Genomic DNA, 26,620 nt, shown 5'->3' with positions numbered 1-26,620 from the left:
TTTGCCCTTTGCTGACCTTTGTACTTTGCAGCCATCTGTTCATTACCGTATCTTAGTATTTTTAGTTGTATATCAATGTATCATATTGTTCTACTTGTCTTGGCATTCCCAGTAGATAGATTACCAACTTGCTGAAGAAAAAAAAAAACTAGTTAGCCACCGATTGGCTGATGAAATTGGGTAAAAGTCACAAGGGTATGGAGAGAATTATGTGAAGAGGAGGTAGTAAAATGACAAGGAATCTCAACAGAAACGCTGTTACAAATAGAAGTAACTTGTATAGGTTCATAGGTAGATACAAAGCATGCAGTCCAGGAGACCTTTGAGGAGCTAGCCCAGTTGTCCCAAAGCACTGTCTGGTTAAGTGGCTTGCTCAAGATCACACAGTAGGCAAATGAAGATAAAGACTTAAACCCTGTACCCTTGACTTCGAAAGCAGATCATTAACAAGTCAGAGCTGTAGTTTTTTGTGCCAGCTGCCAGACAGAAAGATACAACCTTAAAGGGGCTTGAACCCATAACCTTCATGATGTATGTTGCTGCTATTATTGTACTGGTGGAGTTTTAAAGATTGAGAGAAGACATGATTGTACTGGAATAATAAAGGAGTAAGGTTGTGAAAGTGAAGTTAGGAGGGCAAGCAGTAGAGCAGTTAGGAATTGTTTAAAGAGGATTGTGTAGGGCATGCAGGAAGTGATGTTGGCAAGGTATGCAGAAATGTGATGATGATTTAAGAAGTGAATGAGTTAGGCTTATCCCCATTCCACCAGAGGCAGTCAACTGTAAAGGAGTAGCTGCACCAGTCCATTGACGAAAGTTCAAGTTTTGAGTAAAACTGTTGTACATGCATTCTGGTAACTGTGTTGAAGCCTAGATGCAGTGAGCAGATTGGCCGGAATTAGGTGTCAGTGGCTCCAGAGAGAAAGGGCAATATCAAGAGGTAATACAGAAGAGAGTGAGAGAGAGAAAAACAGATTAAATGTAAAGCTAGTTTCAGCCAGGCATATCTGATTCATAGATTCATAGATTAGTACTAAGCTAACTGCCCTTATGAGCCATTTTATAGGTTCATAGGTTCATGCTAGGCTATCTGCCCTAGGGCATTTATAAGCCTAGCCAGAGTATGTTTGGCTTTCGCCACCCATTTTAAATTTATTTTGCTATGCCCTTTTTCGAGGTTAGTATACTGTGCCTCTGTCTAACAGTGACACAAAAGTGATACCCGGGGTAAACCTACGATCTCCCATCCACTCATCAAGATTCCTCTTGAAGAGAGTCAATGAGGGACTCTGCCTAACCTGGACTGGGATTTTATTCCAGAGTGAAGGGAGCCTCTGGGTTATGAATCTGCCCCTCCAGCATGTCCTATTTATTTCAGTGCTGAGGTTCAAGTCTCTCGAGCGTGTAGCTCGATGGGATTTGGATTTTCTGAGGTGCAGCATGTCCATTAATTCCGGGTTGGACATGGCTTTATACGTCAGGCACAGATCGCCTCTGAATAGGCGGTATGCCACTGAGTAGAGCTGGAGTTTCTTTAACCGGGCAGCATATGGCATCTGTTTGAGCCCTTTGATCCTCTTGGTGAGGTAATTTTGGGGTCTTTCCAGTTGCTGCAGGTGTCTGGTAAGGTACATCCCAAAAGGGGCATTGTACTCAATTATGGGCCTGATGAGGGATGAGTAAAGAGGCACGATGACCTCCCTGATCTAGATGTGAATCCCTTCATGATTAGGTGGGCTATATAAAATGTTTTTCTAACCACTTTGGCCACGTGGTTGTCAAATGAGAGATTGCTATCAACTTGGGTCCCCAGGTCCCTAATTACTTCTTCTGTACTTAATGGATTACCACCTATGTGGTAATTTGTGGGCACTTTGTTTTTGCCAAAGGGGATGACTATACACTTTTTGGCATTTAGCTTGAGGCCATGGCTCTGGCACCAGTTGTCTGTTTCTGTGAGTCCCTTTTGGAGGATGCTTGTGTCGGCTGGAGAGTCGATTATGGCGCCCAGTTTGCAGTCATCTGCGAACTTCGTCAGCCCCAGTCCTTCCGTGTTGGCCTGTACCTCCGAGAAATATATACCGAACAAGAGAGGTCCCAGGACTGAGCCTTGTGGGACACCACTTGTAACTGGTTTGGAGTCTGACATGGCTCCAGCAATTCTAACCATGTGGGTTCTGTCCTTGAGCCAGTTTGCAATCCATCTATTGACATAGGGGTTTCTATTTAAGCTGGTGAGCTTATCTATAATGCCCGAGTGGGGTATTGTATCGAAGGCTTTTGCGAGGTCCAGGTAGGATGTGTGGACCACCTTCCCCTCGTCATTGGCCTTGGTGACTGTTTCAAAGAAATCAACCAGGTTTAAGAGGCAGGGTCTGCCCTTAACAAAGCCGAACTGGGTAGGATCCAGTGTTTGTAGGTCCCCAATATCTTTATTTATGAGATCCATGATGATCCTTTCCATAGCTTTGCAGACCAAGTTAGTCAGGCTTATGGGGCGATAGTTTCCAGGATCCGTTGAGGCACCACCTTTATGGAGAGGGACCACTGTTGCTGTACGCCACTCTTTGGGCACATATCCTGTAGTAAGGCTGAGATTGAACAGTAGTTTTATGTTTGGGTTTAGCTCTTCTTGGAGTTCATGTAGGACGCAGCCCGGGACACCATCTGGTCCCATTGATGCTGTGTTTTTTGCTTTGGAGAGGGCGGCTCTTACCTGAGCATCTGAGATGTCAGGGGGGCACCACTCTGCTGGGATAGATATTTGCCCTTTTGGTGGGGGGGAGAAGTTTGCGCTGAACCTGTCAGCTAGGATGTTGGCAATGTCTGTGGGTTCGGTGTATTTTTTGTCATTTTGGACTAATTCTGAGCATATCTGGGAATTACCACCCAGGTTCCTAACACAACTAAAGAAAGCCTTGTGATTATCCTGTGTCCTGTGCAATTTTTCTCTCGAAGCTGGTCTTAGACATTTATGTGTGCCCGTAGTTTTTTGCTAATACTGATCAGTGATGCCTTCCCTTTTTGGGATTTTGCTCTATCATTTAGTAGCTTCCTCCTTCTATTGTATAGTTTGTTTATGGCTGGGGTCCACCAGACAGGATGTCTGCCTTTGGAGGATTGGGTCTTGGTTTTATTTGGGATAGCATGATCCATGCATTCCTGAAGGTGTTCATAGAATGCGTTTATGAAGGATTCTGCGGTCTGGGCCATATTTTCCACAGGCCCAGGGGCTTTGAAGGATTCCACCTCAGTTTTGAGGAGTGTGAAATTTGCTTTAGAGAAGTTTTTCACTGTGGTTTTCTGGGCAGGGGGTGGGGTCGGGATGTGAATATCCAGTGAGATTAGTTTATGGTCTGATCTTACCAGTGAGGGATACACTTCTGGTCTGGAGCATAGAGTCCCCATGTTGGTGATGATCAGGTCCAGTATGTTTTCCCCTCTTGTGGGAGTGGTAACAAGTTGTTCCATAGCATTTGAGTTTATAAATTCTAGGAACCTTTGGGCTAGGGTGTTGGAGCTAGAGTAATGCTCCCAGTCTATGTTTGGGTAGTTAAAGTCACCCAATATAATGGTGTTTGGAGAGACCTTCATATTTTCCAGTGTTCTCAGGAAGGCCGAGTGGGGTTCCTGGGTTTGGGAGGGTGGTCTGTAGCAGGCTATAAACTGAAAGGCAGTTTTACCCACTGTTAGTTGCACATGGATAGTCTCTGATGCTTCGTGCTTTGCCACCAACCTGGAGGTGTGGGTATCTTTGATGAATATCGATACTTCCCCCTCCTTTGGTGGTTCGGTCCTAGTTTGGGGGCCGAAAAGCATGGTATGAGGTATAACCTGGTAGTGCTGGGGTGCTCTCGGGAGCCCTGAACCAGGTTTCTGTTACTGCACAGATATCGATGTTCTCCATGCTAAGGAGAGTTTTGAGTGTGTGCATCTTGAGGTTTAGGCTTCTGGCATTGAGTAGCATTGCTCTGTTTCTTATCCCTTGTGATACCTATGGAGGTGGGTTTGTCTTTTGAGCCTTGCCTAAAAAAAGCACTATGGGGGTCGCAAGAGCCTTTGCCAATATCCGAAAGCCCAGGGGTGACAGGTGCAAGCCATCCCTAGCGAAGCATCGTGGCTTGTTGAGCATATCATCCCAAGCTGACAGGCATTGGATCCCATTTGAATGACACCAGTACTTAAGCCAATTGTTGAAATTGATCATCTTGTCTTCATATTGTGGCATCCTTCTTGGTGAAGGTAAGATGCTACTCAAGGTCAGGGTCATACCGGCCTGGGCTACATGCTCAGAGAGCTCCTTTATGTCTCTTTTCATGTAGTCCAGGGAGGTACGTCTCAGGTCATTCACACCAGCATGGACAATGACCGAGTCATATTTGTACTTGTCTTGGAGTGACCTGAGTGCTTGTGTTATGTGGCGGATCCTAGCGCCCGACAGGCTGCTCACCGTGACCCTCTCCTTGTTCAGCCTGGTGAGCGGGACGTCAGTGTGCCTGACGATAGTCACCTATTACAAGTGTATCAGGTGTGTTGTTTAGTCTTAAGGGCTGTGACTGTTTGGCACACTGGCTTTGTGAGATATGTGTTGCACGTGTTTTGTTTTGGGGTAGCGGCTGCTTGGGTGTCTGCTTTGGAGGTCTCTGCTGCTTCGGCAGATCTTTATTTAGAGCCTCCGAGTATGTTTTTGTGTGATTGTGTTTTTGGTTTGCTGTCGTGGTAGGTCTATGTGAGACTGGAATTGTAGTGAGTGTGGTTTCCTTCTCCTCCTGACTGGTTATGCCAGTACTGAGTTGAGAGAGCTTAGCATCCAGTTTGGCTATATGGTTGCATCTCTCATGTGTTGGAATTTGTTGGGAGGAGGAGAGGGTTGTCTGTGTACATGAGGCAGTTGTAACATTGCCTCAAGATTCCCAGATTCACCAGCTGGACCGGAGAGGAGATTGACAACTGACTTTTGGACATGCTAGAATAATATTGGGAATTCCTTAATAATTGAAAACCAGGGCCAGTGGGGAGTGAGGGTGTAGTGCTTTTAATTTTTAGTGCTGACTTATATAATTGCTTTAGTGAGCAAGTGCCAGGTAACTTAAGTGCAATGTGTTACAGGTAACTTAAATGCAAAAACGACAAACAGTAACTTTCTTTCAAGTGAAACAAGGAAATAAGTACAGTAAGCAATGCAGATATCACTAGTGATCCACAGAAGCGCTGAGAAGTCGCGTATTAGGTGGAATTAGCGTACCAGGGAAATAACAAGCAAACAAACAAAAAAGCATATAAACAAAGCTAGATTCAGCAGGCCTGGATCTAGTCTATGCTACAGCAAACAAGGTGTACCAATTTCAGTAAGATACAGTTCAAATATTCAGGCACTATAAACCTTTAACCAGAAATTCCCAGCTCAGAAGGGCAGAGTCCAGCCTCTTCTCCCACAAGAGTGCAGACCACAAACCTTCTTAATGTAAAATTACTGGCCTGAAGCCCAAGTGCTTAAACCAGAACTAATACACTTTAAGAATAACAGACACTGGGCTCTCAATCAGCAGTTCCCAACTTAGAAGGATGAAAGCTACCTGTCCTGCCACCACAGTGCATGCCACAAACCTTCCTAATGTAAAACAACTGGTCTGAAGCCCAAGTGCTTAATCCAAAAGACTTAGAATGATAGCTACACTTTAATCAAGTTACTACCAAGCAGTAATAAATACAATTGAATACTTTAGAGAATGCCTGGATTAGTGCTCAAGTTGCACAAACAAAGCTAGATCCAGCAGGCCCGAATCCAGTCTATGCCACAGCAAACAAGGCGCACCAACTTCAGTAAGAAGCAGTTCAGATATGCATGCACTATAAGCCTTCAACCAGAAATTCACAGCTCAGAAGGGCAGAGTCCAGCCTCTCCTCCCACAAGAGTGCAGACCGCAAACCCTCTTAATGTAAAATAACTGGCCTGAAAGCCCAAGTGCTTAAACCAGAATTAATACACTTTTAGAATAACAGACACTGAGCCCTCAATCAGCAGTTCCCAACCTAGAAGGATGTAAGCTACCTGTTCTGCCACTACAGTGCAGACCACAAACCCTCTCAGTGCAAAACAACTGGTCCGAAGCCCAAGTGTTTAAACCAAAAGGCTTAGAATGAGTTACACCAAGCAGTAATAAATACAATTAACCTAGCCAATTATCCTACTCAAACCCTGCACCTTGTGTTTGTAAGGCAAACACCTTAACCATTAGGCCACCCTCCAACCCCTTCAGGTTCCAAGCGAATGGCCCAGTAGTAGTGTTGGGGATCTCGTCACCTAGATACTGTCATTATACATGGTGGATGTTTTCTGATACTTCAGTTTTTGATGTCCACAAAAAAGGCTGTCTTAGCTTATTTTGGGGAACTGTTCCTTTCACTACAATGTTTCTGCCATTTGATCCGTCTTCTGTGCCAGTGTGCTTACCAAGGTGCTTGCTGCAGTATTATAGGACTTGCAAAAAAAATGCTTTCTGCTACCTACACACCAAATTCCTGTTGACCTTAACTCATTACAGCCGAGTGACATCTCCAGGCATTTCTGCAGTTACACCCTACTGCTCCTCTAGGCGTCAAATATTGCCTGTTCATATTTGCATTAATAATTCCAAAACCATGTTACATGCAAGGTATTGGAAAATTTTATCTTGAAGCATACATGATAGAAAACACAATTGTATTGATATATGACCTCTGTCAATGGGTATTTGTTAAAAATGTAAGGTGGTAACTTCAATTTTTAAATGCTGAAGACATGCCCACTAGGAGTTAAAGGTACACACTCAAAAGAGCTCTACTGGAGGGAATGAGTTAAAGGACTTGATATCTCTGCCTTCAGCATTCATGTGGCTGCAAGCCCCTGGAGAGAATATCCATAATCTAGGAGAAGTCTTTTGTGGCCCAGACACCAGTGGGTTGCCTTCAGTGGGGTAGGGTTGAACATTCTTTTGTCAGTTTGAATCTAGTGTAGTATTACTTCTGCAGCTTCATTGAGGATGCAGCAGTGTGTCCAGTCTCAGACAGTCCTGCACTTTTTTGATCCTTATGACAGCCATGGACTTCAGGGCCACTTTAAAGACCTTAGTATGCAGAACTGCACTAAAACGGGTGTCTAAATTGTAAGCCTAGATGGCCACTGAACCTTACTGTGTCTTCTTTCAAGACAATAGCTTGGAAAATTTAACCTGACTTTCGTACTTAAGGTATTTAGCATTGAGTTCGACTGTAACCGTCTGTCTTCACTAGAGGGGGAATGCTGTTAAATTCTCTTGATCTGTACAGACAGCTGAGAGATTACTTTGTCACAACTAAAAAAATGGAGAAAATGAAACCAAATTTTTATTTCTTTTATGAGTGGATTCTGTATAATATGAATCTAACCCAATTTCCTGGTGGTTACTCAGTGCAAATCACATCACGGTGGGGGCCATCTGTGCTTTTTCATGATGAAGTGCCCATATTTGCTTCCTGCAAGGGTTATCCACACCCTCAATGGTCATGCCCACACACCCCTGGCTTATAGGTTGCTTCATGTACAGTGTGTTCCCATCTTGGTCCTAGAGCAACAAATCGTATAAGCTGGGAGCCTTCATATTGTTCCTTTCCAGGAAGACACACTGGAAGCTATGCTGCTGCCTCTCCCCAGCCCCTGCCTGACTCTTCCAGCACTCGACCTGCTAGCTGAACTCTGGTTGTCTGGATTATAGACAGGGCTTCATCCATCTGCCACAGAGCTGGATTTATAGCACATATGTAAAAAAAAAAAAAAAAAAAAAAAAAAAATGTTTAGACAGCTTAATGATATGTAGGCAAGACATCCATTAGCGCCCCTGATGACTCAAGTTCCTTCTCAACATACTGGAGCCAGTGCTGAGCAGGAGGCTAGAATGGAGTAGAAACCAGCCAGCTCTCCTAACCTGGGGGAGCGTTTCTGGAAGCCTAATGCCTGTATGACCTCTGAAGACAAGGAGACTCACAGGTCATTCACTTAGATGACTGGGAGGGTGCAACAAAGTCTCTGTCATTGCAGTAGCCTGTCCCTAAGATATGGACTTTGACTTGCAGCTATAATGATGATGGTTTCTGGCTCCACATACAGAATGGAGCCTGCCCTCCCCAAACTACAAATGAGTTAACACTGAGGTAGAATTGCAGAGAAGATGTGAGGTTTACCCACTGAAGGGTTAAGCCGGGGTATCTGGAAGGAGCAATCGGGGAATTCAGGTTTGGGGCAGCTGTTGAAGTCAGGACAACAGTTGGAAAGCTTGTACGGTGCTTGGAGGGGAGCAATTCAAAAAATTAGATTGGTGTTTATAGAAAGTTTCAGACAGAAATCAGCAGTTTTCTTTAAATTCTGATGTGATGTTGTCTATCATCTTTATTCTCATTGTTGGGTCAGATCTAATGGATCGGATCCATCTCCACCATTACATCAGCTCGGGGTCCTCAGCTTAGCTCGTGGGCATTTTTCCTTACCCATAATGCAATTCCCCAACAACCTCAGATCTTGTTTGCGGCACAGCGAAGAGGTTTCTCTTATTAGCTGTGGGCCAAGTAATTAATATTTCTTGACCATCTTTCCTATACTTAGCTTAAATTTACCTTTTTGTTTTTCCTAATTGCTTAATTTCTTTGAGCAAGTGATCCCTACCCCCATTGTCACCTGTTTTAGTTAGAGGGTGTATAACTCTTGTCCGTTTTTTATTAGAGGACACCCCCCCCCCCATTTACCCTTTCTTTCTTTCCTCCTGTCTTCTTGTTAGTTTTACTTGAAGGACTATTATATTGAGAAAAAAAAATACTTCTGTCTTCCGCATATTTCCCTATGTGTTTGAGTGCATGTGTGTTTATCTGTATTTTTCTTTACTTGTTGTTTCCCTGGCAATGTCACAAAAACAGGAAGGGAAACCGCTTGGATTTGAAAAATGTGGAAAGAAGATGCCCCTTAGCGATACACAGACGTGTGTGTATTGCTTGGGGCCTCTTCATCTCCAGGAAATGTGCTCCATGTGCCACGACTTTAATCAAAGAGTGCTTATGGAGCACAAAAACAAATTGATTTTAATGGGTTTATTAAAAACCCCTTTTTCAGAGGTGACTATGTCAGAGTCCTCTCCAAAAAACGTCTGAAAAAAACAGTAAAACAACATTCTCCAGCTTCGAAAGCTTCATCAGAGCAGAGTTCTAAAACTCCCTCTACTGTCTGCTACACCAGTTTCTTTGGAGCAGACAGTGGCAGCCGGATCCAAGACCGTCTCGCAGCCATCAGAACTCCTGGCTCTGACATCTTTAGCTCCTACAGAGATTTGACATCGGAACCGTTCCCCTTCCCTAGCCTTCACAGCTCCCATCTCCACTACTAGCTAAGTTCAGATCTCCTACATTGTCTACTCGGTCTACCAGGAGCTTATCTGATGAAGACGTGGATAGGGTTGTGCAGAGGCTACTGAAGACTCCAGCCCTGGCCAAATTTTTGCTGGATCCGAGACCAAACGAATTGGACCAGACGCAGCCACCTTCTCTAGTACCTGTTCCTCCTCCGATCTGTCCCTTGGTTTCAGAGCTAGAAGATTCTAATCTTCAGATTGTGTCCGTGTCTGCTTCAGTGCCTTTGGTTTCCTCTGAGCAGACATCTGCCCTGAGCATTTCCCTCCAGTTGAAGCAGGACACCTCTAGGAGCTTACACTCTCCGGTCAGATCCTCTGAGCCAACTCTGATCTTCCCGGATCCGACTTTGTGTCTCGGGGCTTTGGCGCAGGCGAGCTCAGTTCCTACCTCGGCCTCAGAGCTTCTGTCCCTGGTGAAGCAGATACCAACAGCTATGACTTCTTTGTCGGATCCAGGGGACTCCTCGGAGGGAGAAGCAGTCTGCCTTCTAGGTTATGAGTAGGGATTTGACTCCTTCCAAGTCAAAGCTACAATCTACATCAGATGGTCTTCCCACTTCGGGTCAGTTGTTTTTGTCCTTTCAGTTAACCTTTCCACAGGATCGTAGAGACCCCAGGCCTCAGGATGTCCACCAGGGGGACTCCCCCCTCTTCTGAAATCTCCCCACTAAGAAGGAGCCATCGGAAACCAGCTCCTCTATCCATCCTCCTAAAAAGGACTCTAGGTTGATGGATAGATATGGGAAGCGGGTATTTTCATCAGCAAACTTTGCATTTCGGTCTCTGAATTACGTTACCCACTTTATTAGGATACAGAGGGACCTGTTGAAGGAACTTACAGGCTCCCTCCAAGGAGCTGTAGCTGGTGCAGTAGCAGATAAGGTTAATGCTCAGCTTGCCACCCTCATTTTAGTTGTAAAGTCTTCCATGAAGCTCATATCTTATGCAGCAGATAGAACGAGTAAGGCTGCAGGTTCAGATATTGCCCTTAGGAGACAGGCCTGGGTGTGCCTTTGAGATTTCGCCAAGCCCTTCAAGTCCTCCTTCGTTAATCCGCCTTCTGATGGCTCTTCTTTTTTTCGGCCTAAAGTGAAGGAAGTGCTCACCAGGTGTGAACAGGCAAGCAAGATCTTGTCTGTCATTGGAGTATGTCTTTCCACCCCTACCAGACCCTTCCCTAAAGGTCAGAAAGGCAGTGGGAAGATGTGGTTCAGAAAATCACAGAGGTGTTTTCATGCCACATGGGTATGAAAGTTCCTGCAGGGCAGAGGGGGGACCAACAATGGAAGATGCCACTCTCATGGCAGAGGAGGCCCGTACAATCAGGGCTCCAGAGAATCCTCCTTTGGAGGACCCTCAGTCCTCCTGAGGGAGTGCCCGATTGCTCGCCTTTGGAGGCAGATTGTCTCTTCACCTAGAAACCTGGCAAAAGATAACTACCGACAGATGGGTGCAGAACATAATATCCAGGTTATATGTCATTCCATTCTTCATACCCGTTCTGTAAACAAATTGGTTCCAGACGTTCCACTTAGTCAAGAGGAACATGCAAACTTAGAAATTCAAAAGTTGATAAGAAAAAGACATCCAAGAAGTCCCTGCAGACCAGATAGGATCTGGAGCTTACTCAAGATTCTTTTTAGTTCCAAAAAAGTCAGGGAACTGGAGACCTGTTTTGGATCTCGGCAATCTGAACAAACATGTCCAGAAATCCAAGTTCCTTACGATGACACTGCAGTCGATACTTCCATTTCTGGAAAAAAGACAATTGGATATGCTCAATAGACCTTCAAGATGCATACTACCATATTCTAATGGACAGGTGATCCAGAAGGTTTTTACACTTCCGGCTGTGGGCCAGTCACTTCCAGTTTCGAGCTCTGCCCTTTGGACTCGCTGCAGTCCCCAGAGTGTTCACCAAATGTATGCCAGTAGTGGCAGCTCACCAGAGAAGCAAAGGATTCCGTGTGTTTCCATATCGGGATGACTGTCTCATTACCGCCCCAACCAGGAGTCTTCTGCTACAAGCCAGGGATTGCACTCTACAGCTCTTTTCCTCTCTAGGGATTACAATAAATTACAAAATATCTGTGCTAGAGCCATGTTAATCCTTAGTATTCATAGCAGCTCAAATAAGCACAAAGATTTTGTCGGCAAACCTTCCTCAAGAAGGGTGCACAACCTTCGATGTTATGTCAGAGAACTGATCAAAAAGAAATGGGCTTCTGCCAGGCTGGTTCTACAGGTACTAGGGAAAATGGCAGCTTCCGTAGTTCAAATCCTGCTAGCTCATTCTCGTGTACGAATCCTCCAGTGGTTACTTTAGAGTGCGTGGTCATTTCAGGATCTTCCTATGACAAGCAAGGTTTTAATAACCCACTCATGCAAGAGAGACCTTCAGTGGTGGCTCAATTCTCCCCTAGTGGCTCAAGGCCACCCACCCCCCTCAGCCCCAAGCCACGGTAACCATGGATGCTTCCCAGATAGGGTGGGAGGCATCATCTGGGAAAGACAGTCCAAGGTACCTGACAGCAGCACGAGGCCCACTTGCACATAAATGTTCTAGAGGTGATGGCGGTGCTTCTGGTGTTGTAAGCATTTCAGGATTCCTAGCCTCTGGGTACAATAGCAATTCAGTCAGACAACATGTCTGTTGTCTGTAACATAAACAGGGGGGAACCAGATCTTATCCCCTATGTCAAGATGCTCTGAGGGTACGGCAATGGGCAGAGGCCTCCAACCATTTTCTCATAGCAATGCACATCTCAGAGAAGTCCATTGTGATTGCAGACAAACTGAGGAGAGCCATTCTGTGGCCGCACAAGTGGTCCCTCAATCAGAAAGTTGCGGAAGAGATCTTCCGAAAATGGGGTCAGCCTTACTGCGATCTTTTTGCATCTCCTATCAATACCAAATGCAGCAACTACTTTGCCCTGATCCTCCCCCAATGGGGGAGTTACCAAGGGATGCACTTCTTTATGACTGACTCCCAGGACTTGTTTGCCTTTCCACCGATACCTGTAATCCCCAAGGTTCTACAGAAAGCAGCTCATTGGAGACAACAATAATCTTAATTGCTCCCTATTGGCCTTGACAGATATGGTTCCCCTTTCTTCTGCCTCATGTATGAGACCGACCATGGATTCTGGACCCATCTCCGGATCTTCTGACTTGCCTGTTGGGAATGGTTCATCCCAGCCAGATAGTCTCAAACTAACAGCTTGGCTACTCCATTTCCCATGATAGCCAGGTTTTCTCTCCTATCTTCTCCTGTTAAACAAATTTTGCTATCCTGTCATAAAATGTCCACTCGGAAATTGTACAGAAGTAAATGGGAAAGATTCATAGCTTGGTCCAATTCTAATAAGATAGACCCATTCGCAGCTCCGTTACAATCTATCCTGGAATTTTTAGCCAAATTATTCAATGAGGGAGCAGCTGCAGCTACTATGAGTGCAGTTAGCAGCGATCTCAAATTTTCATACAGGTGAAAATGGTTCTGCCATCATTTTAAACAGGCTTTGCAAAGCATTCCTCAGAGGTATAACTTTAATTCAACCCCTATATAGAAATCCAGTTCTGCCTTGGGACTTGAATTTTATCTTATCAAAAGTCATTTTCTCTCCACTTGAACCAGCTTCTACTTGCGAGCTTAAATACCTTTCTTGAAAAATGCTGTTTTTTAGTAGCTATTACTTCAGCAAGGAGTGGTTCATAGTTACAGGCACAATCTTCCAAGACTCCTTAAATAATTTTTTTCACAAGGACAGTCTCTGTATACACTTACCTAAAGTAGTCTAAGAGAATAACGTCAATCATTCTCTTGTCTTACCAGTGTTCTTTCCAAATTTTCAAAACATTATTTGAACAGAACATCAGAATTTAGAAAGTCATATCCAACTATGTCTCTTATTCACAAACTCAGAAAAGAGAACCAGTTTCTCAAGTAGCACTATCCAATTGTTTTTCACAGTGTATATCTTTCATTTATATTTCTAACAAAACTAAAGCAAATACCATCAATGCTCATTCCACTAGATCAGTATCTGCCTCCGCAGCTTCTGTGCAGCGACAACGTGGGCAAAGCCGCATACCTTTACTACTCATTACAAGCTAGATTTGGCCTCCAGGAGTAGAGCATCCTTTGGTTCTATGGTTCTGAGGAATTTTCTCCCATGAGCCAACCAGGAATCTGGTAGCTACGAATGCCTTCCCAACAGTGAGAATAAAGAGACTGACATCATTGCCTAAAGAAGTTATGTACTTACCATAACATTCCGTGTGTGTTGTCCAGCTCATCCTTTATTCTCACAACCCACCCACCATAACCCCCTACCTACTTCCTGGAAGACTGAGTAGCTCTAATTGGATTTTTACAGGACTCTATAACCTCAGAAGTAATAGGGGTTTTTAATATAACTGTAGTAACATTATTCACTAACTCACTGCTTGGGGGCAAACAAGATCTGAGGTGGTTGGGGAATTGCATTATGGGTAGGGGAAAATGTCCACGAGCTAAGCTGAGGACTTCGAGCTGATGTAATGGCTGAGACGGATCCGATGGATCGGATCTGACCCAACAGTGAGAATAAAGGGCAAGATGGACAAAACACATGGAACATTATGGTAAGTTCATAACTTCTTTTTTTCTTTGTGTGGCTCTGTTAAGGTTGTATTAAAGGAGAAGGAAAACACTATGTGAAAGCAAAACGGCTTAACATTTGACTAGAGGTGTTCTTAGTTATTTTCAGCATTATTGATTTAAGTAACTGCTTTCTTCCTTGAGCATAATAGTATAGTTTTAAAAATGTGTTTTATAAAATTGAACTGTAATCTGTAAAAAAAAAAAAAATTAATGTTGAATGTCTTTGTCTTGGAAGTAAAACTTTTTCCGTTTTCCCTCTTTAAATTAGCTCTTGATCTGTGAGAATCAGTCCAGTTTAATAGCATTTTATGTTAGCCACTTACCTCAGGACCTGGGTATTCATCAGTATGCTGCATTTTTGGAGGCTGTCACAGAATTAGACGAACGGAAGCATTGCTTGAAAATGGCAAAAGATGCAGGTATTAAAGTTAATTCATTTTAAAGTATATGTATGTTCACCATTTTAAGTTTCTAATATCCATGTGCCGGTTTAAGTTCTCAATAGAAATTATAGTTTAATTGGGTGTATTAAAGCAAACTACTATTGCCAGCAAAACCAGGTGATGTGTTTCAGTAGCATTATACTTACAAAGACTAAGCATAAAGTGTATTGTTAACATACAGTACTTTCATAGGGTATGAAAGTAGTATTTTATGGACATTGGTTTATGTAGAATAAAAAAAATAAATAACCCCAAAAATTGCTTAGGATCAAATTAAAAATAAGAAGTTTCACTGAAAAACCTTAGTATTTTTCTCAGCAGTGAAAAAAATGCAGAAGAGTTGTTGTATAGCCCGTTCTTTCAAAAGTAACAAAAGAAGAACTGGGGAGAGAGGACCTTTGTTAGTGAGGTAGTTAGGTAGTCTATATAGCCTGCAGGGTAGAGATGAACAGCAGTCTTTTGTGGATTCAACTTCTCTTGGAATCATTTATCTTATTGAAGTACATTAGGAGTGTCTGAATTAGCACATTGCTTGAGGTTAAGATGTACACTGGTTACTTGGAAGCAAAAAAAAAAAAAACTGCAAATGTTTTGGTTCATCAGAAATGCATGAATCAAATTTTGCAGCTTTCAGCAATTTTGTGCTCAGTGTTTTGAAGTGCATACTTCTGTAAATGAAGGGTGAAATTGTTAATTTTCTTTCCATTCATGTTGTTACTTCCGTTGTATTGCCCAGCTCATAGAAATGAAAGCCAGCTGTTGTAAATCTGTTCTGCACTGGTGAATGATCTTTACCACTGTTGAAAAAGCTATGTTTGTCTTCATGACCTCACCCAGATGCATGCAGTTATAAACTTGTGTGACTGTGTTGTTAGTAAATGGGAAAATTGTACTGAAAACTGCATTTTAGTGAACATTATTGATTTGTATTCACCCTGTAGCTCCCAGACTCGAAAGATATCAGCTAATCTACTGAGAGAAGATGATGCTGATGCCAGAACTGTTACTAATGACAAATGATCACAGATATGACATTTGGGAAATGTACATGATCTGGATCTGTCTAGAATCTATCATTCATTCAGATCTTCTGACAATGTTGTCTGTATTCATCCATAACCTGGTTATCGCACAACAAATCTAGGCATGAACATGGCCTTGAAATTCATTGATCTCTTAGTATCAGTAAACAGATATGATCATTATATCCTTGCTGATTACAGAGCCCTTCTTGTCTTCTGCAGAGTATGATATATGCCTAAAACAACTTGAGTTCTTAACTGTTGAACCAGTTACAACTTACTGTGCAGTTTTAACTACCCATCCATTTAATGGTCAGTAGGCACCACCAACAGTAAATATGCACATATTTCCACTGCTTATTAATGCTTATACCATAGACCAGATAGTGTCCACTTCTCCTAGATGTGCCAGTATTTTTGACTTCATCCTCACTAGCATAGCATCTGTCTGCCCCCAGACCTAAAGTCCCCTTGTCATGGACATATGAGACCACCAATCATAACATTTTTCCTGAAAACCCAATAGACCACTACAACCACCAGCACAACTGTATTACAAAGCTAGTCTCCCTATACTCACGGATGACCTAATGACATTTAAAACCTTCCTGTCCCCCCCCCCCCCAACACTGTCGCACACACAGACCCAGAAGCTGTTGCAGCCACTTACCCCACTGAATTGTACTTCCTCCTGAATTCCTGCATTGAGATATCTCTCCCCATCCACCAGAAGTATGATAGCAAATTTAAAAAATAAGCCCCTACAGACAAACTCCACAAAAGCAGCCATAAGGAGTAAACTAATTTCCCCTTCTTTCTAGTGTTAATTTTCAAAAAGATCTTCAAAGAGCACAGGTGTCATATCAAATCTGGCAAAGCACAGTGCAGAATGAATATCGGCACCACTTCCAACGATAATCATAAGACTTTAAACTATGTTAGGTAACACTGAAGCAATATCTGATACCTAGCAATACTGCCCTTTCAAATCTGTAAAATATCCAGTCAAGGTTGAAATCACCTGCAGTGATTGTTTCTTGGTTATAGGAGGTTGCTGCCCAATTCAGGAGATTGTATTAGAATTGTTGCTTGGGGGATGTATACTGCGAAAATTATGCATTTGTCATTGTTTAGTTGTAAGCTATCGCTTGTTTGTACGATATAGTCTATTAATATTGTAACCATGGGCTAATATTTCACTATCTTTGGTATGTGGTTTTAACCAGGTTTCTGTTAGTATAGATACATCTGGGTTATATAGACTGAGGGTTGCATGGAATGGTCAACTTTATTTAGGATACTCCTCAAGTTAATATTTAAGATTAATAAGTCGGAGCTACTGTGAGGGGGTGTATTGTAAAGTTTTGTCGGATAGGGTTTTTGTGTGTCAGAATAGGTTGGGAGCCTGAATGTGGACCAGGGTTAGGATGTATGTCACCTGCTAGGATAAGTAGAGATAAGTTGCAAGGGAATAGGTTGGCAAGTTTTGTGAGTAATTTTGAGTACTTATGGAATAATTTAGAACTTGACTGAGAGGGAGTATATCTAATTGAGAAGAATTCTGTTAGGGAGTAGTTGTTTATATATATGGTGATACTAAGATGGTTGGGTGAGTGTTTGTTGTCTGACTAGGGCTCACTAGTGTTGGTGAAGAGATGATTGTAATGTGTATTCCATGGTATGAAGTAATTAGATAAATGGCTATTAGGGAGGTAGCTGAGATTATATGTAAAAGTAACATTGTGTGGGGGTAGGAGTGAGGTTGAATGTGGGTCTGGTTTGAGGTGCTGTGTGAGTATAGTTTAAGTAGAGGAGGATATAGTTAATGAGGAGGTTGTGCCAGTATGGGATTCGTTAATTGGAGGAGCAGGAAGGGGCTGGTATGTGATTGCCTGTTGGGAGGTGTGGGGAGGTGCAAGGTGTGTATAAAGGAAATTGAAGGGGTGTATGGGAATGGGGGTGTAGGGTAGGGGAGCAGAGTGAGCCCGAGTGGAGTGGGTTGAGCCACGAGGCAGGTATGGATAGAAAATTTTCAGTTACAACTCAGACTAAGTTATACAGCCAGTAGTTCATGACCATTAGAATTTACTGTATAGAAGTTTGAATTTATGTGTCAGCTTTTAAGAGGGCGAATTGCAGCTTGCTTGGGGAATGGAGAAGGAAAACCTAAGTAGTTTCGACCGATTCAGTGTGCACGCCACTCAAGCATTTTGGGGAAAGCTTTACTTAAAAACTCGTTCTATTGTATATAAAACAGTGTGTATTGTAAGTTAAGACTGTAACATACACAGCAATTAAGTGTTCTATCGCCGAGATAAGCTTAGCAAGTTTACAAGGCAGGAATCAAGGTAGGATCACTGTAGCAGTTAGTTTCAGGACAGCGCATGTGGATAGGGACTAGAAAAAAGAAAAAGAATTACAACCATTAGAGGGATAAGGCAGGTAGGGGACTGAAAGCACCAAATACAGTGGAGGAAAAGGTGTGTTAAATGAGAATTAAAAATGTTTGGAAGTCAGAAGGTTAAAGGTTAGCTTATGCACAGATAAAAACACTTGTAGCATACTGTGATAATCCTTACAATGCTTGTCGCAATAGAAAGAACAGTTTAAATTCCGGCTACTAAAAACAAACCAATACATGCAGGAGTACACCATAAGAGGAGAACAGTTATAAAAATTGTAGCTAAGCAGTTTAGCACATGAAACAGGACAGACTAGATAAAAATACTATAATGAAATTCAAACTAAGCATAATACCAACCCACCAAAGTTCTGGTCCACTATAAACATTATTCTCCAACCAGGTAAATCACCAACTCCTCATCCAAACATATACACCACTTCTATAAACATAGTCACCCAATTCAATGAGTTCTTTACCAACTCTATATTAAAGCTGTGAACAGACCTACACTCCTCAACCAACCCCCACTATACTATATAACTCATCAAATAACACTAACTCCTTCAAACTGGACCAACTTTGCACAATCTATAGACACCTAAACAAACTTAAACCCACCACCTTAGCAATAGACAAGCTACCTGCCAAAGTCCTACAAATAGCTGCCAAAACCATTTCCTACCCAGTCTCTATAATCATTAACAGATCAATCTCAGTATAAAAGGTGCCACTTCTCTGGAAAATCTCCTACATTATACCAGTTCACAACGGGGGCAACTCCACTGACCTGACAAACTACAACCCTATAGCTATACTTTCCCCACTGGCTAAAGTAATGGAAAAATGTATCCACACTCAAGTCCTAACACATCTCCTCTCCAATAATCTTCTTGCCGAAATTCAACATGGATTCCGCCCCAACCATAGCACTACCACTGCACTCGTCCATTTTAGTAACCTAGTAAATATGCAACGCAACAACAGCCAACTAGTGTCTGCAGTTTTCCTTGACTTATCAAAGGTGTTTGATGCAGTCTGTCATACAAAACTAATAACATCACTCTATTATGGTTTCAGGACTCTCTCTCCCAACGCCACCAAGCTGTTCAGTGGAACCCCCCCCCCTACTTTCTGTAAAACTGGGAGCACCCCAAGGATCAATCCTACGACCCCTACGTTTCACTATGTTTACAAGTAATCTAGACAAAGCCATCCCTCTAGCAAACCTGGTTCAATACACTGATGACTCCCATAATCTGCTCTGCCCCCACCCTCCAACAACTTCAGATCAAGGCCCAAGAAGCCTTTACATCCACCGAAACCTGGCTAACAAAACTCCCAGCTAATACTAAATCCTAAAACGACCAACTTATGCTCTTTCATCCTTCCAAATTAGCAGCACTTACTCCCCCATTCTCTATTTCTGCATTAGATAATACCCCTACCTCCCCCATCACACAAACCAAATTACTAGGGTTCATTATTGACAATAATATGAAATTTGACAAACGCATAGCTCATACAATAACCAAAAATGAACAAAAAACTAGGTACTCTTTACAGATGTAAAATCTTCCTAACCAGCAACAGTAAAGTTGCCCTAGCTCGTGCCCATCTTCTCTCTACCTTATTGTATGCTTCTCCTGTCCTAAGTAATCTAAACAAGAGCGATTTAAACAAGCTATCAGTATGCTACAACAAAATAGCAAAATTTGCCACAAACTCCTCCTACCGCATCCACCACTGTCAGGCCCTTAAACAGCTTTCCTGGCTTGAACTCCCTAACACCTTAGCTCTAAATCAACTTCTTCTAGCTCACCAAATGCTGTACCAACCTGACAAAACCCCAGCCTTACAAGACCTGATCATCCTCTACTCCAACAACCAAGAATTTAGATCCACAAACAAGACACTAATCGCAATCTCCAAAAGCCATTACAGCTCTGGTGACTCCCTGTATTCTAGCAACATTGCCAAGACTTGGAACTCCCTACCACTACAAGTCAGGGTGCAACCTAATAAAACCATCTTCAAAAAACAGCTTATTTCCCGCCTAAACAACTCCTAGACATGTAACTGCCTAGCACCTGGCTGACGTATTCTAATTCCTTTCCCCTACCCACTATCCAACATCTTTAAAACTCCCACAGATGCACTATATATTATCACACGTTACTTGTAACTGCCTAGCACCTGGCTGATATGTTCTAACTCCTTTCCCCCACCCACTATCCAACCTCCTCTTTAAAACTCCCAGAGATGCACTATATACTATCACACGTTACTTGTAATTGCCTAGCACCTGGCTGACATATGCTAACTCCTTTCCCCTACCCACTCTCCAACCTCTTTAAAACTCCTACAGATGTACTATATGTTATCACATGTTACCTGCTAGCTCACTGTCCCCTACTCCCCACTGTCCCATCTGTACTCACTAATTCTCCCCTAGGCTAAGTTGAAAAGCTTTCCCTTAAAATGTCAATGCACCTCATATGAACTTGTCTATATTCTCCTCATTTAGTTTTTCATTTCTTGTCTTATCTTCAGTACATCTTCAAGATTCTCTACTAAACATCCTGTATGAACAACAATCAAATGTTACTACCCGCTATACTTTTAATTGCATGTCTAAACCACTATGCTTATGTAAATATTTTATGCAGTCATATGTTATTGTCTGCTGTATTTTTATAACTGAATGTGTCAATATCTTCTGTATAGTGTGTTAGCAGTTGTTCTGGAACTTTTCTCCCCGGGCCTCCACTGAAAATGGACAGCTCTGTCCAGTTGGACCTTCCCGCTAAACAAATGTAAAATAAATAAAATAGTAGGGGAAAGGTAACAGCTAAATGTCTCAGTCTTGCACTAATCAAAATATTAAGCCAGGTAAGTACATTGCACAGATGCTTTAAATGAAATGGAGCCATACTATACACTGTAGCAACCTTTACATAGTCATTACCTGAAAAGCATCCAGTTTAGATTCCCGGTATCGTGTCAGTCGCAATTGCGATAATTGCAGCCAGAAAATGTATTTAGCCCGATTTGGGCGCACAAACACTTGAATCAGGCAGTAAAAAAACAGCATAAATTGTAACTAGACAAAGTTGTATATGGCGGTTAGACTGGTTTAGAAAGTAAAATCAGCGTCTGCAAGATGCATCATTCAAACAAAAACACTTGCGTCTGTGAATTAGACTCTGATAAACATAGGTACAGTAAACTTAGTAGCGACACTCATCAATTTAACTAATATATACAGATAGTTTGAAATCTAGCATCTAACAGCAATTGCAGTCAAATAGTTAAAGAAGACTGCTAACTTGCGTGAAGGGCATACTAATTCGGTTCCAGGTGGGCGCTAAGGTAGGGAATGTATGCCTGTTTTAAAAATGGCACTTTGTGTGTCCCCTACTTGTAGACTTCTTTGGTGATGTCATACAGGGGAGGGGTTGTTGTAGGCTAAGGGGATGGTATTGGATCAGGAACAATGAAAACAGGAAAATCTGAGTGGAACAGAAAGCATGGGCCACGAGGCAGGTATGGATAGAAAACTGTCAGTTATATCTCAGACTAAGTTATATAGCCAGTAATTCATGACTATTAGAATTTACTGGGTCTATATTAGAACACTGAACTTTCAAAATTTCGAGTGTTCTAATATCGACCCATTTTCAGTGAACGCTGAAAATATCGAAGAAACAGAAAACCAAATTTTTTCATAGGGAAAGAATTTGGTTGTCCTTTTCTGTTGCTTCGGTATTTTCAGCGCTGTGGTAGAAAGTTACGGGTCTGGTTCAGGTAAGTGTGCGATTGTGTGGACATGAGGGTTAGGGTGGGGTAGGTGAGTTAGGGTGCGGTTGAGGTGACTGTGCGATAGTGATGGACCTTAGGCTTAGGGTTTGGGTTAAGGTAAGTGGATAGTTAGTGGTGTATGTATAATTTAGTGTAGGGTTAGGTGTAAGAGTTTAGGTGTATGTGTGGATTGTTTGTTTGGTGTGCTTGTGTTGTATGTGTTTTGGAACAGCAAGTTTTTTTCCCTAGGAAAATATTTGCTGTTCTGTATGTTCGATGTTTTAAATTTTCGATTAATAGGGTTCGATATTAGAACACTCGAAATTTTGAAAGTTTGGTGTTCTGATATAGACCCGAATTTACTGTATAGACGTTTGAATTTAGGTGTCCACTTTTAAGAGGCTGACTTGCATCTTGCTTGGGGAATGGAGAAGGAAACCCTAAGTACTTTCAGCCGATTCAGTGGGTGTGTATATAGATCTTAAGGCGTGGGGTGGGTGCATGGAGGTGTGACACACACGCACCTTGAAAAAACATTTTTTTTTTAAGGTTTTTGAGTTACCCTGTGTTGGATAAAAGTGCATTTAGATGAGTTGTGCGTAAATCAGTTGCGTTTAGCTGTTCTGATTTTAATCAGCTGATAAACATTCCCCTGTCAAAGCTGATCCCATTATCAAAGACCTAGGCATATTCATAGACAAAGATTGTTTGACCACTCTGTATCAACTATTATTAGGAGGGCCTTCTTAGTCCGACTCTTCACTGCAGGTATATCCTCCATATCCAAGGAAGTTAATGTTTCTCTTTGTTTTTCTGAAATCGCAGTCATTAACATTTCCTCTTTGAGTATTGTCCAATCCAAGTATATTGCCCAACCTGAAAAAAAAGAGAACATTTGAGGTATGTCCTTAACTAACTTGGAGCCCCTAAAATCCCTTTCACTCTTCTCCACCTCATATAGGCCCCTGTATGGGACTTCTGCTTGGCTTTTAAGTTAAGTAGAGCCCTCTCCTACTTGACTTATTAACATCCCCCAAAAAATGCTAATGCCACTAATGACCACTCCAAGGATCCAAATTAACACTGAAATATTAAATGAACTTGTTGGCATGATAGATGCCTTTCAGAAAGGGGGCTCCCACTCTGTCAACAAACATACCTCTCAAATCTTAACATGTAAATGGAGATGTGCAAGTTCCCCACTGGGCTGTTCCCCTTTGGCCGTTATTGGTAGAGGGAACAAATGTGACTTGAAGTGGCTAACCTCTTAGTGGTCTACAGGATTGTCTTGTTTGAAAATATGAACCTATGTACGTCTGATGTCAGCCATGAAGTGATTGACTAACCTACAGTAGTAATAGGAAAATAATCAGTTTCAAGCAGCTTCTTAGAATGAGAAAAGTTGTATTTTATTGGCTGACTTTTGTATATTTTTGTGATTGATAGAGGGGGCAGATATGTAGCTTGGTCATATGGAAGTGTAGGAAAATTATTCCTCGGGTCAGGATGACAGAGGAACATGTCCCCAAAAGCAACAGTCTAGAAGAGAACAGCAGGGTTACCATCATCTCCACCAAGTCTTCAGATAGATGAGATGTTAAAATGTACAATAAAAAGAGTTATATTCCAAAGTTACATTTGACTAATACTTAACTTTGTTGTACATAATGAGCTTAACAAACTAATAAGTAGTAAATGTATGGCTGTGGAACTGAGAGAAGTAATGCTTATAACTGCATTTAAAATAACTTGTAGTAAGATTGATCGGTCAAAACTGCTAATTCCACTTTGGATCCATGCCTTCCTAGGGTGCTGCGTTCCTCAGTGTTGTGGGTAATCTACAGTGTATTGATAGGGTACACACAGCTTCAGCATCTGGTATATACACTTGGTTGGGAGCCAGTGGCATTCCTCTCCTGTCTGATATTATGGAAGCTTGCAGCATGTAATATAGATGAAGTTCAAAGACACTTTTAAGGCATTGTCATTCAGCAGACAGTTCTGCAATTTGCATCTGCCAGAGGGCAGTGAGTTACTACTGAGGATTTCCCCACGTTTAATAACTGTTTGTGTGTCAGAAGTGATGTAAAAACAGTGTGCTTCCTTCACTTCAACAATGTGGATATTTAAGTTGAGGGAACTCCTTAACTAGCAGTTCAGTTTCCACATCATACAGTTGATTTGCCAGTTATGCTGCACTTTTTCATAAGATGTGATGTTACTGAATCTAAAATTGTGATATTCATATAGATGTAACGTGCTTGCAAAGCTAGATTACCACTGTCTGCACTTTTCTGCTTTGGATCTAATTGCCACTGAATCCCACAAGCTCAGAAATACTTAATTTCCACCACATTGTACTGCATGTGCAGGGTGTTTTGAGATATCCAAGTTGTTAACATCAGACTGGTAGTGGAGGAGACCTGGATTTCAAGAACCGATGCATGTACAGTGACTTAATTAAAAAAGCTTTGAAAAGGGAAGCTTTGTGCTAGTTAGGTAGAACACCCTTCCTGATCCATACCCCTCATTCTTTTCAGAAGAATCCCATCTTTAGAGTTTTTGTCAGAATCAGCAAGACCCTTTTCCCTTTGTCATTAAAACTCCTTTTCCTAAGACTGGTATTAGTAGGCTATATGCTTTTGCATTAAGCCTACAGATACTGGAGAAATATTGTACCATGTTTTAAACTGAAGTGGACAGGAGGTGAATTAATCTTGGTGCTCCGTGATTTACTGTTTTTTTTTGTCCCTGACAGTGAAAAGAGTAGGGCATTCAGGTTGATCTTTGACCCAGTCCCTAAAGGAAAAATTATGAGGGCCTGCTGTCTTCACCAGATGAAACCAAGATAGTTGAAAGTGTCATCACATCAGTCTTCCCTTCAGCTGTCCTTCCCTTTATCACGAAAGCCTTTCAGTCAAAAAATTCTGTAAGCATAGTAAGGACTGAGTCTGCTGACTTGCTTCAACTGACTTTGAACTTTGTGTTGATGACCCTCCCCATTTTCTAATGAATGTGAAAACTGTGGGATATGATTTGTTCAGAATTGGTGTGCATCTTTCACCAACTGAAGTACAAGGGTTTGCACACTTGTTTCCAAGAGCTCGCAAAAGAGACACATGCACAAAAAGTTTGGCATTGAACCATATCATAGTCTCAGACAATGGTGCTCCTACCTTCATTGCTTATAAATAAGTCTGTCCTTAGTGTATTGTAGAGCCTTAGAACAAACACCTCTGCTCATTTAAAAAGTAAACAAACAGAAAGTAAACAAACAGAAGCATTTGCCAAGACATACACTTTCTCAGCAATGTAGTCATTAGTCAGTTTTTATTTTTCATTTTACATTTGTTGACCGGGCTAGTCCAGCTGGATATATGTCCATTTTCAGCAGAGGCCCGGGGAGAAAAGCTCCTCGAAAACACAGTAAAATTTATATAAAATAACAATATTCAACAGATACAATACATATGTAAGCAATTTTATACATGATAGATTTTACAGATATGGGTACATTAAATATATAAGCAAATATTTTCACTTCAAAACATGTCTGCTTACAGAATCATATTACTTATAGCATTTGTTAGTTATAGGGAGGTATTGATGAAGACATTTTAATAATATATAAGACCCGATTTGAAGTAGTTGACTTCATTCATTCTGCACATATGAGTATACGGATCCGAGCCGGCAAAACTTTTCAAGCATCAGCTCCATGCTCCTCCCTTACCTATATTACATCACTTCCTCCTATCTAGCCCCAGATCTCGTTTGCTGCTTTGAGTCAGCATCGTGGTCTCTAAGCTCCTGGCTAGTTGGTAAGGTTTTTGGTCCTTTATTGCTAATTGCTGAGTGTGTATACCTTCCTTTTTTCATCCCTTACATCGCGTTTAGTCGTGTTAGTCTTAAAAAAAAAAAAAAAAAAAAAAATTTTTTTGATAGTTATTAATTTAAGTGTTTGTGTAGTATTGTGTCACTGGTTCCAGCCTAGGCCCAATCCCTGTTAAGTGTGTGTGTGGGCCCTAGGGCTTTTTCTGTCTTTGCTATGGCTGAACAGCCTAAAGTTCTCTTTAAAAAGTGCACAGTGTGTGGTCATAAGCTTTCTCCAGCCGATGGCCACACTCTGTGTATTCTATGTTTAGGGGTCGCCCATCTTTCTGCCTCCTGTGACATTTGTTCGGGTTTTAATCCTAGGGCGTTGAAGGATTGTCGGGCTAAGCTTGTGGCTAAAGGTCTGCAACCAGATTCTGCCCTGGAGTCTGCCTCGGTTTCCTCCCCAGCTGATGACTCTGTGCAGACAGGGACTCAACCTCCAGCCAGGTCTGCTTCCTCGGAGTCGTCTCAGAGAGGTAGGGACAAGAGAGAGAAGGAGAGGCGCCATAAAGAGAGGGACAGACCCAGGAAAAGGTCTCCAGACAGGGAGTCCTTCTCCAGCCTGTCTTCCAAGGTACCCAGGTCTCGTTCTCCTCGGCTCCGCTCTCCCCGTTTCTCGCCGGAGCTGACGGAGCCTAGGCACTCCCATCTGATCCGACCCAGACCCGAGTCAGTCGCTTCTTCCAGATCGACTGAGTGTATCCGAACTTGATATGGACAGGCTTATGAGGAGGTTCATCCAGAACCAGATTCAGATGGGGGTCTTACCAGGGCCCTCTCCCATTGTTGAGGGTTCTTCTTCTACTATGTTCCACCTTATTGCTCCTTCCCCGATCTGACCCTACGCTTCGGGGTTCTCTGGTCCGAGACCTTTCGGAGCTGTTAGGTCGGCGCCGATGGTTTTTGTTTCCTCGATGCCGGCCGTCACCTTGAATTCCTTGGATCCGATCTCGGATCCAGGGGATTCTCGGAGCCGTGGTCGGGGAGTCGGACCCGAGGGTCGAGATATCGCTCTTTCG

General features: G+C 42.4%; 1 protein-coding gene across 1 annotated transcript in view; it reads left to right on the top strand.

Moving 5' to 3' along the window:
* NUP107 (nucleoporin 107) overlaps nt 1–26,620 on the top strand; it is a gene marked incomplete in the record, with an annotated part of 1,716,438 nt that overhangs the window by 1,264,727 nt on the left and 425,091 nt on the right. Inside the window, 1 exon segment of the mRNA XM_044088020.1 lies at nt 14,327–14,477. Within this exon segment, the coding sequence (XP_043943955.1) occupies nt 14,327–14,477 (151 nt within the window).

Source organism: Protopterus annectens, chromosome 11.part0 (assembly GCF_019279795.1).
Source record: "Protopterus annectens isolate FY-2018-M chromosome 11.part0, PAN1.0, whole genome shotgun sequence".
Lineage (NCBI taxonomy): Eukaryota > Metazoa > Chordata > Ceratodontiformes > Protopteridae > Protopterus > Protopterus annectens.
This window is presented reverse-complemented; position numbering and strand designations above follow the sequence as displayed.